This window comes from Narcine bancroftii, chromosome 12 (assembly GCF_036971445.1).
Source record: "Narcine bancroftii isolate sNarBan1 chromosome 12, sNarBan1.hap1, whole genome shotgun sequence".
NCBI classification, from domain to species: Eukaryota; Metazoa; Chordata; class Chondrichthyes; order Torpediniformes; family Narcinidae; genus Narcine; species Narcine bancroftii.
In genome coordinates, this window is record NC_091480.1 from 12,843,249 (window position 1) to 12,857,424 (window position 14,176).

General features: G+C 44.3%; 1 protein-coding gene across 1 annotated transcript in view; it reads right to left on the minus strand.

Moving 5' to 3' along the window:
* The window catches only part of LOC138747116 (cytoplasmic phosphatidylinositol transfer protein 1-like), a 185,449-nt gene that overhangs the window by 25,482 nt on the left and 145,791 nt on the right, over positions 1–14,176 (minus strand). Inside the window, exons 6-9 of the mRNA XM_069906061.1 lie at positions 11,868–11,939; positions 10,202–10,297; positions 7,240–7,395; positions 15–78 (exon numbers count right to left, since the gene is read on the minus strand). Of these exons, the coding sequence (XP_069762162.1) occupies positions 15–78; positions 7,240–7,395; positions 10,202–10,297; positions 11,868–11,939 (388 nt within the window). The remainder of the gene's footprint in view (positions 1–14; positions 79–7,239; positions 7,396–10,201; positions 10,298–11,867; positions 11,940–14,176) is intronic.

Genomic DNA, 14,176 nt, shown 5'->3' on the forward strand with positions numbered 1-14,176 from the left:
CTAAGTCAACTCACCACACCATTCATCCACCCAGGCAAACGCTTGCCTGTGCCCTATTAATAGAATGTCTCTGATGACCTGCAAGAAGAGAGAAATGATGAGTGAAATTATTTTAGCATTGAAAAAGAAAAAAGCACAATGCTGGAGAAACTCAGCAGGTCAAACAATGTCCCTTATATAGCAAAGATAAAGACACATAATTGATATTTCAGGCTTGAAATATCCATACCTGGATGAAGGGCTCAAGCCTGAAATGTCAGATAAGTATCTTTATCTTTGCTATATAAACGACATCGTTTGACCTGCTGAGTTTCTCCAGAATTATGTTTTTACTTCAACCACAGTGTCTGCAGATGTTCGTGTTTTACTTTTCATTTTAGCATTTACTTCTTTGCTTGAACCAGTGCTGTTGAAAAACGGTGAGTGAAGACTTTGATCAATCCAACTGCAGACTTCAACACAAAGTCTGTTGAAAGTCAATCCCACATGCTCGTAGGTTCTGGACGAAAATCATGGTTAACATAGTGGTTTGCGCAATGCTGTTACAGCGCCAATGAGTGGGACCAGGGTTCGAATCCTGTGCTGTCGGTGAGTTTATATGTTCACCCCGCATCAGTGTAGGTTTCCCCCGGGTGCTCTGGTTTCCTCCCACCCTTCAAAATATACTGAAGTTATAAATCAATTGGGTGTAATTGGGAGGAAAGGGCTCATCCTGTAAATCTACATTTTTTTTTAAAATTGCATATGGTGGAAATTTGAAATGCAAACAGGAAATCCCCTAAACACCCAATGGGTCAGGCCACATCCATGGAAAAAGAAACATTTTGGGTCAAAGACCTGTAAGTGGAACCGGAAACGTCAAGAGAACAGGTTCACTCGAAGTTTGCAGACACCGTAATTGAAGTTAAAACACAACGCTGGAGAAACTAGTTGAAGGGCTCACCCCGAAACGTTGGTCAAGTATCTTTATCATGTATCTTCACTGCTAAATAAAGTGCACTGCTTGACCTGCCGACTTTCTCCAGCATTGGGTTTTTACTTCGCTGTTTGTTGTCCAGGTTCGGAAAGGTCGTTGAAAAAAAAAAAATGCCTAATTCAGGACAATGATCCAAAAAAACCCAGAGAGAAAAGGTTTTGAGTGCACTTCACTCTATAATTCTATGCTGTGCAAAGTGGGCATGTATTCTGCTGTATCCCATCATTATAAGAGCACCATTATCTGCAGGAAGAACATAATTTGTATCTGTCAAGAGAGCCTCAACAAGACGCTGGCTTCTTACTATGTTACACCCAGCTTTCTTGGAACTTCAGTCAATCAAAGACCTAATGAGGATTTATTGAATAGCCCAAAAGAAACAGATTACTTATCATTCTGCAAGTGTTTCAAATCATTAAAGGCGAACATATTGGAATCCGAGAAGGCAAGATCCCTGAAGACAGCAGTAAATCTGGATCTGCTCCTTTCTGGTAGATTTCCAATGAAATAGATTGCATTCTGAACAGAAAGCCAGACTTTCACCCATGTTTACAAAAGCTATTAAGAAGAGTATACACACAGTAAAGAGAGCTGCAAAAGCTCTCCTGAGTTAACTCCAACTGATTTGAGAATCACTGGCTCGCACAATGCAGGGCAAAATCAGGATAAAATGCATGAAAAATAATTATGTTAATCATATCAATTAGTAGCAGCTTTCCTGATTTTGACTCCATTAAACAACCATTTTTAAATTACGTCAAAGGGCTTTCCTGCCAAATGTGAGATTTTTAACTAGAACCCTAATGAGATGAGTTTAAACTATTGATATCTGATGTTGTTAAAGTAATTCATCCCTCATAGAGGAGATAAGAAGTTTTTAATTTAACAGTAAGGATCAGCTACTGGAAAGAATAGCCAGCTCTTCAGCATGAGGCACAAGTCTCTGTGTGAGGTTGGTACACATGGGATTGTTTGAGACAATCTCATTCTGATGGAAAGTCCGTAATCGGTCCAACAGGATGCTTCTAATGCAGACTCTGTGTCTGAATCTAGGAAAAAACATTGCTATGAAAGCACTTTCCTTCAGAGCTGTGTGATTTTTATCACTGGGTGGCAATATATTTTATGGATGATACTTTATTCCAAACCATACCATGTATTAGACCAGCCAGCAGGAGATGCACTGCATTTCCAGAATGTCTACACAACGTTTCCTTGCCCAAGCAAAACATCTTGGACCATAAGGCACGAGCAGAAACAGGCTATTCAGCCCATCGAGTCTGCCCCTGCCATTCCATCATGAGCTGATCCATTTTCCCACTCAACCCCACTGCCCGGCATTCTTCCCATAAATGGCTAATTGAGAACCTATCAATCTCGGATTTAAATACACCCAATGACCTGGCCTTCACAACCATCTGTGGCCAAAAATTCCACAGATTTACCACCCTCTGGCTGGTGAAGAAATTCCTCTGCATCTCTAAGCAGGTGACCTTCAATTCTGAAGTTGTGCTCTCTTCTCTGAGACTCTCCCACCATGGGAAACAACTTACCTTCATTGACTCTGTCCACATTTTTCAACATTTGAAATGTTCCAATGAGCTCCCCCCCCCCCCCATTCTCCTAAATTCCAACGAATACAGGCCAAGAGCTGACAAACGCTCCTCATATGATAATCCTTTAATTCCCAGAATCATCCTTGTGATCTTCCTTCGAAGCCTCTCTAAAATGAGCACATCTTTTCTTAAATGAGGAGTCCGAAACTGCTCATTATACTCCCAGTGACGTCTCATCAGTTGCTTAAAAATTTTTGATCAGATTCAGGGACATTCTCTGAATTAGAGAATGGCACAGGCTTTAAAACGCAGGAGGCCATTTGGCCCGCTGTGTCTGTGCCAGCTCTATTGAGGGGCAATTCTGTCAGTTTGGTGATGAAGTTGCACCCCGAGTGTCCCTCACCAAGAATGCTGTGGGGGGGGAAGCCAAGAGACTCCTACAAATGGATAGTTAAGAGCCCTTGCCTCGGGGACAAAGAGTTGTAGGTTCAAGCCCTGCCCTAGAGGCTTGAAAACAAAATTTAAGCTGTCTGTCAAGTTCAATGTTGGGGGAGTGTTGTGCTGTCAGAGATGCTGTCTCTCTGCTGGGAAGCCAAGCCAAGAATCACCTGACTAAAGGTGTTGGGGATGTATGCTGCTAAAGCACACTGGGAGGGGCAGAGGCCAATCAGCTCAGTAATTTATCCAAGAGTAGAGCTTTGTTTGTCAGATCTCCTTTTCTTGATCTATGTTGATGTATGTGTGGTCTAACCAGCCCTTTGTGGAATTTTTCTGTAAGTGGGCTAACAGGGTTTGGACACAATTCTACATCCTTGAGTTTAGTTCACTTCCTGGTCTCACTAGGTTTTAATTTTATACCCGGGTAGAACTCTAGGCCATGCTTTGATCTCTCAGGTGGATGTAAACAAGTAGAAGAGTTAACTCATTTTGCAGGCAACTATTTGCCCCATAATGATTATTTGGTTATGATTGTATCGTTGTTTGGGGGAGTTTGTTTGCACCTTCCAAAATCATACAGGGTTGGGAGAGTAATTGAGGGCAATTAGACGGCACAGGTTTTATGGGTGGGAAGGGCCTGTTATCCTGCTGTATGGTTAATTTTTTATTTAAAAATGACATCATCAATCAAAAATACTTCAATGGCTGTGAAGTACCTTGTGACAGGTATCTTGTTCAGCTGATCCCGTCAGGAAAGAGATACAGGAGGATCAGACCCAGCACCACCAGGCTGAGGAGCAGCTTCTTCCCGCACATTAGGGTTAGGGTCAGAAGTGAGAGTGCTGAACGACCAAAGGAACTGCTCACACTAACCATCCGAGACTCTCCTATTTACATTCAATTGCATATGTATTCTTTGTCTGTACGTGTGTTATGCCTGGCTGTGTGTTTTGCACTGAGGACCTGGAGAAGGCTGTTTCGTCAGATTGCACTTGTGCAATCGGATGAGAATAAACTTGGCTTTCCATCATAAAACCGATAAAGTGATTTGTGAATTCATTCTTTTCTTAGCATCAGCGTGGTAGTGTTGCATTAACTAAGGCGGATAGACTGGCATCTCCCAACAAGCAGGAAGTGGAGGCGCACTGCACAGCTTCTGATGGTGAGAACGTGACTGAAACTTCACACACGCTGAAACATTCAGACTACCAGCAGTGACTGAACTGAAATGTTTCCGGCTGAGTTCACTGTGTTTGCACACATCATCCTTGCGGTCAATGCTGTGGAAGAATCCTGACATCTTACCAGCTCGTTATAACACAAGAAAAATAGAAGCAGAAATAAGCCACTTGCCTTTCAAGTCTGCTCTGATCTTATCTCCAAAATCCTTAATGCCAGATCTTCCAAAAATGTTTCCCCCTCCACTTTAAATCTTTCTAATGATCTAATCACCTTTTCCCTCTTCCCCTCCCCACCCCCAATTCTCTGGCACAGGGAATTCCAGAGATCCATTACTCTTTGAGGATACATTTCTCAAGCTTTTTAATTTGGTCTCAAAATACTTAGTCCAGTCGGAAGGGTTCATCTGGGAGCAGGCTAACAGGTTATCTCTAACATTTATCTGACTGTGTAAAGAGCACAATTACAAAGTATAGGATTACAGAGGAAGATTAGTTAGCACCAGGCCAGGGCAGCATGAGAGCTGTGTTGTGGGGCTCATTCAGGAGCTTGTGGCTGTGGGGAAGAAGCTGGTGGATGTGCGTTTTCACACTCGAGCCTTCTCCCCATTGGGGTCTTTCAGTATGTTGGTTTTCTTTCCTAGGCAGATGGGAGATCTTGATGGGGTGGAAATGACCAGCATTCGACACTGTTTTATTTTCCTCTAATCTGTCCTTGCACTCTCTCAAAAATTGATCTGTTTAAGTAATTTTTTAATGCTTCACATACCATGCTGGCATGGGGCTGGGGAGGCTTCCCCGTCATCCCTGAGTGTGTCTTGTTGGTCTCCACCAGCAGGCTTTCAGCCTAGAGTCCTTTCCTGCTCTCACTTGGTGCACGATTTTAACTGAGCTTGCCAAGAGGGGAAGTCCCACAGGAATGGGCGTAATGCTAATTCCATTCCTTTCTCAACATTGCGAGAATATCAGACAGGATGTACCTGCTTCAATCACCTTGGTTTGGTTAAAATTGTTCCATTGACACAAATTTTGGAAGTCAAACTGATGTTGAGAATGCCGAGGTCACACACTGTGGGCTCTAACAAGGCACACACACAGTCCTGATAACAACACCAAACATATGGTTCTGGGGAGTGGGCCTTATTCTGCCCCCAGTGACCCAGAATCTCAGGAACTTTGCTAATTTCCCAAATCAAAGTCAGACATTCCAAGGGATCACCGGGCAACTTTGGAGACAAAGAAATCAAACCCTAAAGATGTGCTGGTTGATATGTTAATTGGCTGTAGTTAATTGTCTCTAATATGAATCACAGATAGAATCAGAGACACCTCATGGAAATGGACCCTTCGGCCCATGGAGTCCGTGCTGACTATCAGCTACCCAATTATTTCTCCCTTATTGAGTTCAAGAGTTGGGATGTTATGCTAAAGTTGTATAAAGCTGTGAGGCCAATTTTGGAGTACAGGTACACGATCCTTTATCCAGACATCTAAAATCTGGAAAGCTCCAAAATCTGGCAAGTGGGGAGAGAGGTGGCATCGTGAGTCGGGCGGGCGAGAGGGAGAGATCGGCAGCGCAAGTCAGGTGGGCGGGAGGGTGAGGGACCAGCAGTGCAAGTTGGGTGGGCGAGGGGTTGGGGGAGACAGCAGGGCTACTCGAAGGGGGTGGGGATGGATACGGTAGCACAATTCGGGTGGGCTTAAATCTGGCTTTCCGAAATCCGGAAAAATCCAAAATTCAGAACACACTGTCCCCCAAGGGTTCTGGATAAAGGATCGTGCACCTGTATTGTGTGTAGTTTTGGTCACCTAACTACAGGAAGGATATCAATAGGATAGAGAGTGCAGAGAATATTGACTAGGATGTTGCCAGGACTTCAGGGATTGTGTTACAGGGAAACAGGTTAGGACTTGGAGTGTAGAAGAATGAGGGGAGATTTGATAGAGGTATTTAAAATTATGAGGGGGGATTGACAGAGTAAATGCAGATAAGCTTTTTCCATTGAGGGTGAGTGAGACTCAAACAAGAGGGCATGGGTTAAGGGTGAAAGGGGAAAAGTTTAGAAGGAACATCTTCACTCAGAGTGGTGGGAGTGTGGAACGAGCTTCCAGCTGAAGTGGTAGATGCAGCTCAATTTTAACATTTAAGGGAAATTTGGACAGGTATATGGATGGGATAGGTATGAAGGGCTATGGACTGAAAGCAGGTCAGTGGGGCTAAGCAAGAAAAAGTGGTTCAGTGCAGTCTAGGCCAAGCTGGCTTGACCAAGAGCAGCATAACACATGGAGGATCCTCCTGTTCCATATGGGTTCACTTATATAGTCCATAAATCTCCAATGTGCTTCATTTTTTTAAAAAAAATTGACAGTGGACAGATTTAAACTGATTAAAATGATCAGTTCTTCTACTGCTCCAGATAGACAAGAGAAACCTGTAACAGGTCAACTAGTAAGACTTATAGTGCTTCCTGGCAGGTTTTTCTTTTGGGTACCTATGAATGGGTGCAAGAACAATCTTGGACACCATCCAAAGGAATCAGTTAATATCCTGGTACAGGACAGAAGTTGAAACAATTTGCTATATGGTCTTCTACTGGAGAAAGAGAAATGTCAACATTTCGGGTCAGAGCTCCACCTGAAATGTTGACAATTTTTTTCCTCCGACCGTTGCTACTTCACCCATTTTGGTTTTCCTCCAAATTCCAGAAACTGCAATCTCTTGCTTTCCTTCTATGCTTTTTTTTAAAAACCATCACACAATTCTATAAACACCACCCTGTCAGCTGTCAGTTAGGCCCAAATGTATTGGAAATGTGACATTAAGGGGTTGCCCCTCTTCCCCCCACCGAGGCATCCATTCCCTCCCCCCTCTAATGTCATGGCTGAGTTCATTGGCTTCAAACTGAGCCTTAAAACTAGCGGTAGCTGATGGTTTAATACATACAGAATCTATCCTTTAGAATAGAGATTCTTAAAGGCGAGATCATCGATAACTCATTACAAAGTGATTAAAACATACATCTCAAACAGAATCAGAAGGAATTCCAGTAACAACTACTTTCAAGCTCGATCCTCTCTCGGTCTCACTCACCTTCTGCACAAACTGCTCTACTCTTGTTTGAAGTCCCCAGACTTCAAATTTGACAGTCACGAGTTTGTAGGAGCACATTACAGGCAAGGGCTCATCCCTCCAACCCTCCTTCAGAGGACCCCGGCCTGTCTTCACTGAAGCAAAGTACCTGAGGTCCTGTAGGCAGAAGAAATCCGGCAGAAAGTTAAACTGGGTCCAACTAAAAGAACAATCCATGTGCAGCCAATGGTGCGGCGAGCGCCACACCATTACGACGCCTGCAATCCGTGTTCGAATCCAGCACCGTAAGGAGTTCGTATGTTCTCCCCGAGTCAGCATGGGATTTTTTTGGGTACTCTGCGGTTTCCTCCCACCCTCCAAAACATACAGGGTTGGTGGGTTAATCAGGTGTCGTTGGGCAGCAAATGTTTTACAGGCCAGAATGGCCTGCTATATTGTTAAACTCATCAGGCTGTTTGGTTCAAGAACCAATAAGCAATTCTATACAAATCAAGAAAGAAAGAATGGAAGGGAACTCCCTCTTGGGTCACTATAAATGAACACCATTGCATCTTCATGGTGGCAAAAAAGAACAGTGGAGGGTGTGACAGAGTATTTAGAGGTGGTTTGGGAGGAATTGTTAGAATATCGGGCACACAAACATTTTTGCAGGACTTTTATACAACAAAGTAGCAACATTCAGCACCTTGTCTGGTCTGGGAGAGCGTGAGATCTTTGCAGGCAAGAGGAAAACAGTTTTGCTCTCAGAGAGGGAGGGAGTGAGAGAGAAGGAGAGACAGAGAAATCGGTTCCAGAGGGACAAGCTGGCAAACGTTTGGAAGACTGCCTGGTCAAAGGAGAAGGCAAGCTGTCTGAAAGGTGACCTGAAAGAAAGAGGATCATCTGGAGAACCCCGAAGGGGGCAGGTTTCATCAGCAAGACTGATTGGAAAGGAATCACTCCTGAAACAAAAGGAATCTCTCTCAGAAAACCCACCAGAACCCTCCTGAGTGGTAACCATTTGCCTGTTAAGCACCAAACCCTGGTGAACTTTATTAATGCTAACTTCTGTGCACAGTACAAGAATTGCCTACAACCAGTGAGATTGGACTGTGATCCAAAGAATTTTTCTAAGCTTATACTCACATTACACACACCTGCACTTAGTATTGGGGGGGGGGGGGAATAAGTAGGTTAAGTAAGTTGATAGTAATAAGTTAAAGTTTAATTCTGTTTTCTTGTTCAAATATAATTAAAAACTACTTTTAAGTACCCCTTTGGGTTGTGGGGCATATCTATTGAGGCTGGTTTTTGGGCTCCTCTCAACTCTGAGAGGAAACAAGGGCAATAAATGGTGGACTTGCCAATGACACCCACACCCAGTCCATTAATAAAAGTATTTGGGACTTCTTCAAAGATAAGAACAGCCAGGGACCATTTCTGACGTTTCTGTCCTTCACTGATAAAGCAGGGATGCTTTCTTTACTTTCTCACAGCGCGGTGAGTCTACCAACCTCTCTTCATAAAATGGACATGGAAGCGGAGTCTCTGAATATTTTTAATGATGCGGAAATGGATAAATTCTTCCTTTGCAAGGAGCTGAAAGGTCCTTGTGGGTAGGCAAGAGTGTACAGGTGAGATTACAATTATATCAGCCGTGATCTTAACTGATGGTGGAGGAAGCTCAAATTCCTGACCTGGGGCCTCCATGTCAATGCAATCAAGAAGGCGGCTCGCCAGCCATTAGGAGTTTGAGGAGATTTGGTCCGTCACCAAAGGCACTTGAAATTTCTACAGGTGTACCGTGGAGAGCATTATGACTGGTTGCATCACTGTCTGGTGTGGAGGTGCCAAGGCACAGAAGAGGGGGAAAAAAACCCTACAGAGAATTGTGAACTCGCCCATCGCCATCACGGGCACCAGTGTCCATTAAGGACGTCTATAAGAGATGGTGTCTCAAGAAAATAGACTCTATCATCAAGTCCCCCACCATCCAGGATCATTTCTCACAGCTCCCATCAGTAATGAGGTGCAGGAGAATCTAATGGTTCAAAACCAGCTTATTCCTCGCCATCATCAGATTTCTGAATGGACAATGAACCACAGACACTACCTCACTTTCCCCCCCCACCCCTTCTTTCACATTAATTATTTATTTTTAAATAGTGTATGTATTGAAATATAATTTATCACAATTTTTGAGACCACAAAACAACAAACACGTGTTTGTGGCATTGAATCTGATTCTGAGGAACCTTGGATGACTGAAGAGACTACTCCTATTCCTAAATAAGTAAATCATTTCTCCATTAGACAGCACCTTAACCATCCACTGAGAGAGACAATAATCCTTTATGTGGTAGGAGAACCCCTGAACATAGAAAGCCGAGAGAGGTCAAGTCCAACATAAACAGGCAGAGTGAAACAGAGATTGAAAAATATCCAGCCAAAGCACTTGAGAGCTACACAAGCACCTGAAAAAGAGCTGAGATATGTTTCCTTGGACATCTCCAGTCTCAGGGGTTAACACAACTGGAGGTGATTTATGGATGTTACGATTGTATTCATCGTCCCTTCCAAGAACAGCGGGGAAGGCAAATTCAACTGCAGTGTTCAGAAGAGAAGTGGATAAAAGCTGAGAAAGAAGAAAGTTGTTGGGGAGGAGGTGTAGGTGGGACTGGCTGGCACAGAGACCTCGGGCTCTTTGTTTGCCGGGACTTTTCAATGATTCTGAAGTTCTCGCATTTACAGGTGGTGTCTGTGTGTGTGGTGCTGGCGACATGTGCAAGCAGCATGTATGTGCATATGTGTTACACGTGCTGCCATTATGTTTGTGGGTGGTGCCTGCAACAGTTACACCTGCGTTGTGTGCACCGGTGTGTGTGCACCTGCTGGAGGAGCATCATCGTGTAACCCAGGCAGGATGGTGTCGCTGGCTTTGCAGTGCCTCTGTTTCTTGACAGCAAAAGGGTGAAGGACTCACCTCTGAACTCTTGTAGTAGCGGTCTGGGATTTCATCGTAGGCAATGTCTAGAAAGCACACCTCATGATCCATGTGGTTTTTGTCAGAGTCAAAAATCTGCAGGGAGGAGAAAGGAATGAGTGAGTGACTGAGTGGACGCACCATGGCCGTAACACGCCATTGCAAAACCAGCGGCCAGATAAGGTTTCCATGTATATTGGATCTTCCTACACTATACAGGAGAGGCAGCCCTCACCTCTTTCAACTTCCATGACAAAATATAACTAATGGATTTTAATGGCATGGTCTCTGGATGGGAGAGATATGTCAGTAACTGGCGTTGCAGCATATAGGCCATAGTTTGATGAGAATGCTTCTAAGGATGAACGGCTTAAGTACTGGGGATTGGGTGGAGGAACTCTCATCGGACTAGACGAGGATGGGAAAAGCATTTAAAATCACAGGGATCAGGCGGGCTAGATGAAGAGACGCTGTTTCCAGTACTGTAGGATTCAAATGCAAAGGGCATGCATGAAGGCGATTGGCAAAAGAACCAAAAGTGATGTCAGGAAAACCGTTTTAATTCAGCAAGCGGTTTGGGTCTGGAATGTAAAGCCGGAGGTCGCAGCAAAAGGCAGATTCCAATGTTGCATTCAGAAAGGGAATTGGATAAATACTTGAAAGGAAAATAATATGCAGGGCTTTGAAGGAAGAATAAGGGAGTGGATTGTTCCTACATAGACCAAGTATAGTCTCATTATCCTCTACACTGTGACTTCTCTCTGATTCCACAATAAACACTCAATGGGTTGCTGCCCCCACCCACTGGACCCCTCTCTCCACTGATGAGTGAAGTCGTCATGGGGAGTTTTTCTCCTTTGCTGTGGCTGCTGGTTGTTTATCCAACCAGAATGAGTTGCAAATGACAGCTGTCTCTGGGTGGTAGTAAAACAAGGTGCAGGAGTTGGGGTAGGTTGCTAAACTCGTAGGAGAGAGGGCCAATGGGAGATGATAGAGAAAGGGAATCCAGTGAACAGATTTTGGATACCACACCCACTGTCAAATTAGAGACTCAAGCCATTGGATATCCACAATACCATAATCTTCTCCCCATCCCTGATGTCACTGTCTCTTCCCACAGCCGAGCAGTGGGAGAGGAGTGAACAGCAAATATCCTTCATCCCTCCATTCCAGTCATGCTGCCTGGACAAAGCATTTGAAATCTTTTGGCTATAACTCAGGATTTATTATTTTGCCTGGTATGAGAAAGAGCAACTGGTCCAGGAAACCCAGACATAAGTGTGGTACAGGCTGTCCTTGTTAACTTAGGGTCCCTGGAAATTTACAGGAAGTATAGACTGAGCAGACCGAGGGTGGAACGGTTAGTGTAACAATATTACAGCATCAGTTTGAATCTGGCGCTGTCTGTCAGGAGTTTGTACGCTCTCCCCGTGTCTGGGTGGATTTCCTCCCGGCTCTCCGGTTTCCTCCCACCCTTCAAAACATACAAGGGTTGTCGGTTAATTGGGGTATTTGAGCAGCATGGGCTCAAGGGCTGGAAGGGCCTGGTACCATGCTGCCTGTCTATATTTTAAAATTTAAATCTTTGAACAGGACAGACAAGCATTCACTCAGAGTAGATGTATGTCCAGTGTGGTTTAATAATGAGATCTGTACAAGCACTCACGTTGTCATTGGATCCATTGTTGTCTTCATATTTTGTTTCAATGTAAATGGAGAATTTTGGCAGAAAGGAGCACTGGAGAAAATAGGGGAGAAAGAAATTAGATCAACACAGAAATTCTAACACAATTCACTGCCATTCTGAGGGAGTGCTGCACACTCCTGTCCTTTACAGGGGGCACGGTTGGCATAGCAGTTAAAGCAACGCCCTTACAGTGCTAGCAATCAGGACTGGTGTTCAAATCCCACACTATCTGTAGGGAGTTTGTACGCTCTCCCCGTCTCTGCGTGGTCTTCCCACCATTCAAAGCGTTGGTTAATTGGGCGGTACGGACCTGTGGGCCAAAATGGCCTGTTACCGTGCTGTGTCTACATTTCAGTTTAAAATGAAATGTACCTCACTGCTGTTTACGGGATCTCGCTGCACATTACTTACCTGCCCACTTTACAGCTTTCACTGGCTGCAAAGAATTTACGAGGCACCGAGATTGTGAAAGGTGCAATGAGTTTACTTTTTTTTGCTCTGCAGCATTAGGAGTTGGGCTCAGAATGCTAGGCAGTAGACATGGGCATGTTCACTCCAGATTCAATGGACCTCACTGCTAATTACAAATCACACAAGTGCTTCAAGGTTGGCATTGGTGTGGTGGGCTGAATGGCCCCTTTCTGTGCTGTATGATTCAACAACACATCAATACTCTATTATCCATTAACAAGGAGGCATCCTCAAAATCAGTTCATAGAATCCACAAGAGGGCATTCTCTGAACTTTTAAGTTTATTGTCATCCGATAGCACCGGTACAACCCGAAAAACAGCATTCTCTGGTCCTCGGTGCAAAATACGCAGACATATAACTAATCATAACACACCATTCAGATGAACAACACAAATGCTGGACAAGTATTCAGATATACAAATAAGTAAATAACTTTTGTTCTATGAATAAGAGAGTCGGTCATTTCACCATTCTCACTGTCTGTGGGAAGAAGCTGTTCCTCAGCGTGGAGGTGCTGGCTCTGATCCTCCTGTATCTCTTTCCTGATGGTAGCAGCTGAAAGGTGCTGTGTGCAGGGTGGAAAGGATCATCAATGATTTTCCACGCCCTCTTCAAACAACCTGCTAGATCATATCGATGGTGGGGGAGGAAGGAAACTACAGTGATCCTCTTTGCCACTCTTATGACCTCTGATCAATTTCTCAGCAGCCACTGTGATACAGCAGCCACGACCCTCTTGATGGAGCTCATAATGGTGGCCGGTAGCCTTGCCCGCTTCAGTCTTCTCAGGAAGCAGTTGCTGTTGCGCCTTTCTGACAAGTGAGGAGATGTTGTATGTCCATGGTAGGTCACTAATTAAGCAAACTCCAATGAACTTGGTGCTCTCCACTCTCTCCCTGGCAGAATGGTAGATGTGTAGTGGAGGGATTTCAACTGGTTTTGTTGGACAGGTTAAACACATGCAAACATGCTTGAAGGGAACATGCTTGAAGGGGGGGGGTGCTAAGAAGGAGAACCACACCTCTTCCTCCTCCAATGCTGTACACATCCCTCTCATTATCTAAAGCATCTTGAAATCCCCCTCATTTTGGTTTAGTTTGATGGTTTGACATAACCTTGAAAGCAGAGGCAGCCCATTCAGGCCAGACATCGTGATTCACACCAAGGAGTGCAGAGACCTGGATCTCTCACCCCAAGAGTCAGAGAATAATAGCTCTCATCCTTGCAGTGATTAGGCTTCCATTAGATGGGGATGAGGTGATAAAGTTTGTTTTGTGAGCATTCCAGCTAGACATCTCAGACACAGCACAATAAGTGAGAAACAGTGCAGAAATACAGGGAGTCATAAAAAGAAGCAACACAATCTTACTGATGTGAGGTTCATTCACACCTCTGATAACAGCAGGAAAGAAGCTGTCATTAAACCTGGGTCTCGTACTCAGGAATCTTCTTCCCAATAGGAGGGGTGTGAAGAGAACGTGGCCAGGCCGAGATGAGTCTTTTAGTATGTTGGCTACTCTTCTGAGACTGCGAGAGCCATGAACGAAGTTGATGGCGGTGGGTTTCGTGTGATGGCCTGAGCTGCATTCACAACTCTTTGCAGTTCCACGTAGTCTTGGGTGAAGGTGTTCCTAGATCATGGAGTGACGGTAACAAGGGATTACGGAAGAGGATGGGTACCTTATCAAAGACCGGAAGGCATCTACATTATATGGCCATGTGTTGGCCAGAAGCTAGTGAGTCCATCACCTCCTGTCACTCCAGTATCTTACCCCTTTTAGATTCATGCCCTTGTCTACTAGCATACAGCAAATG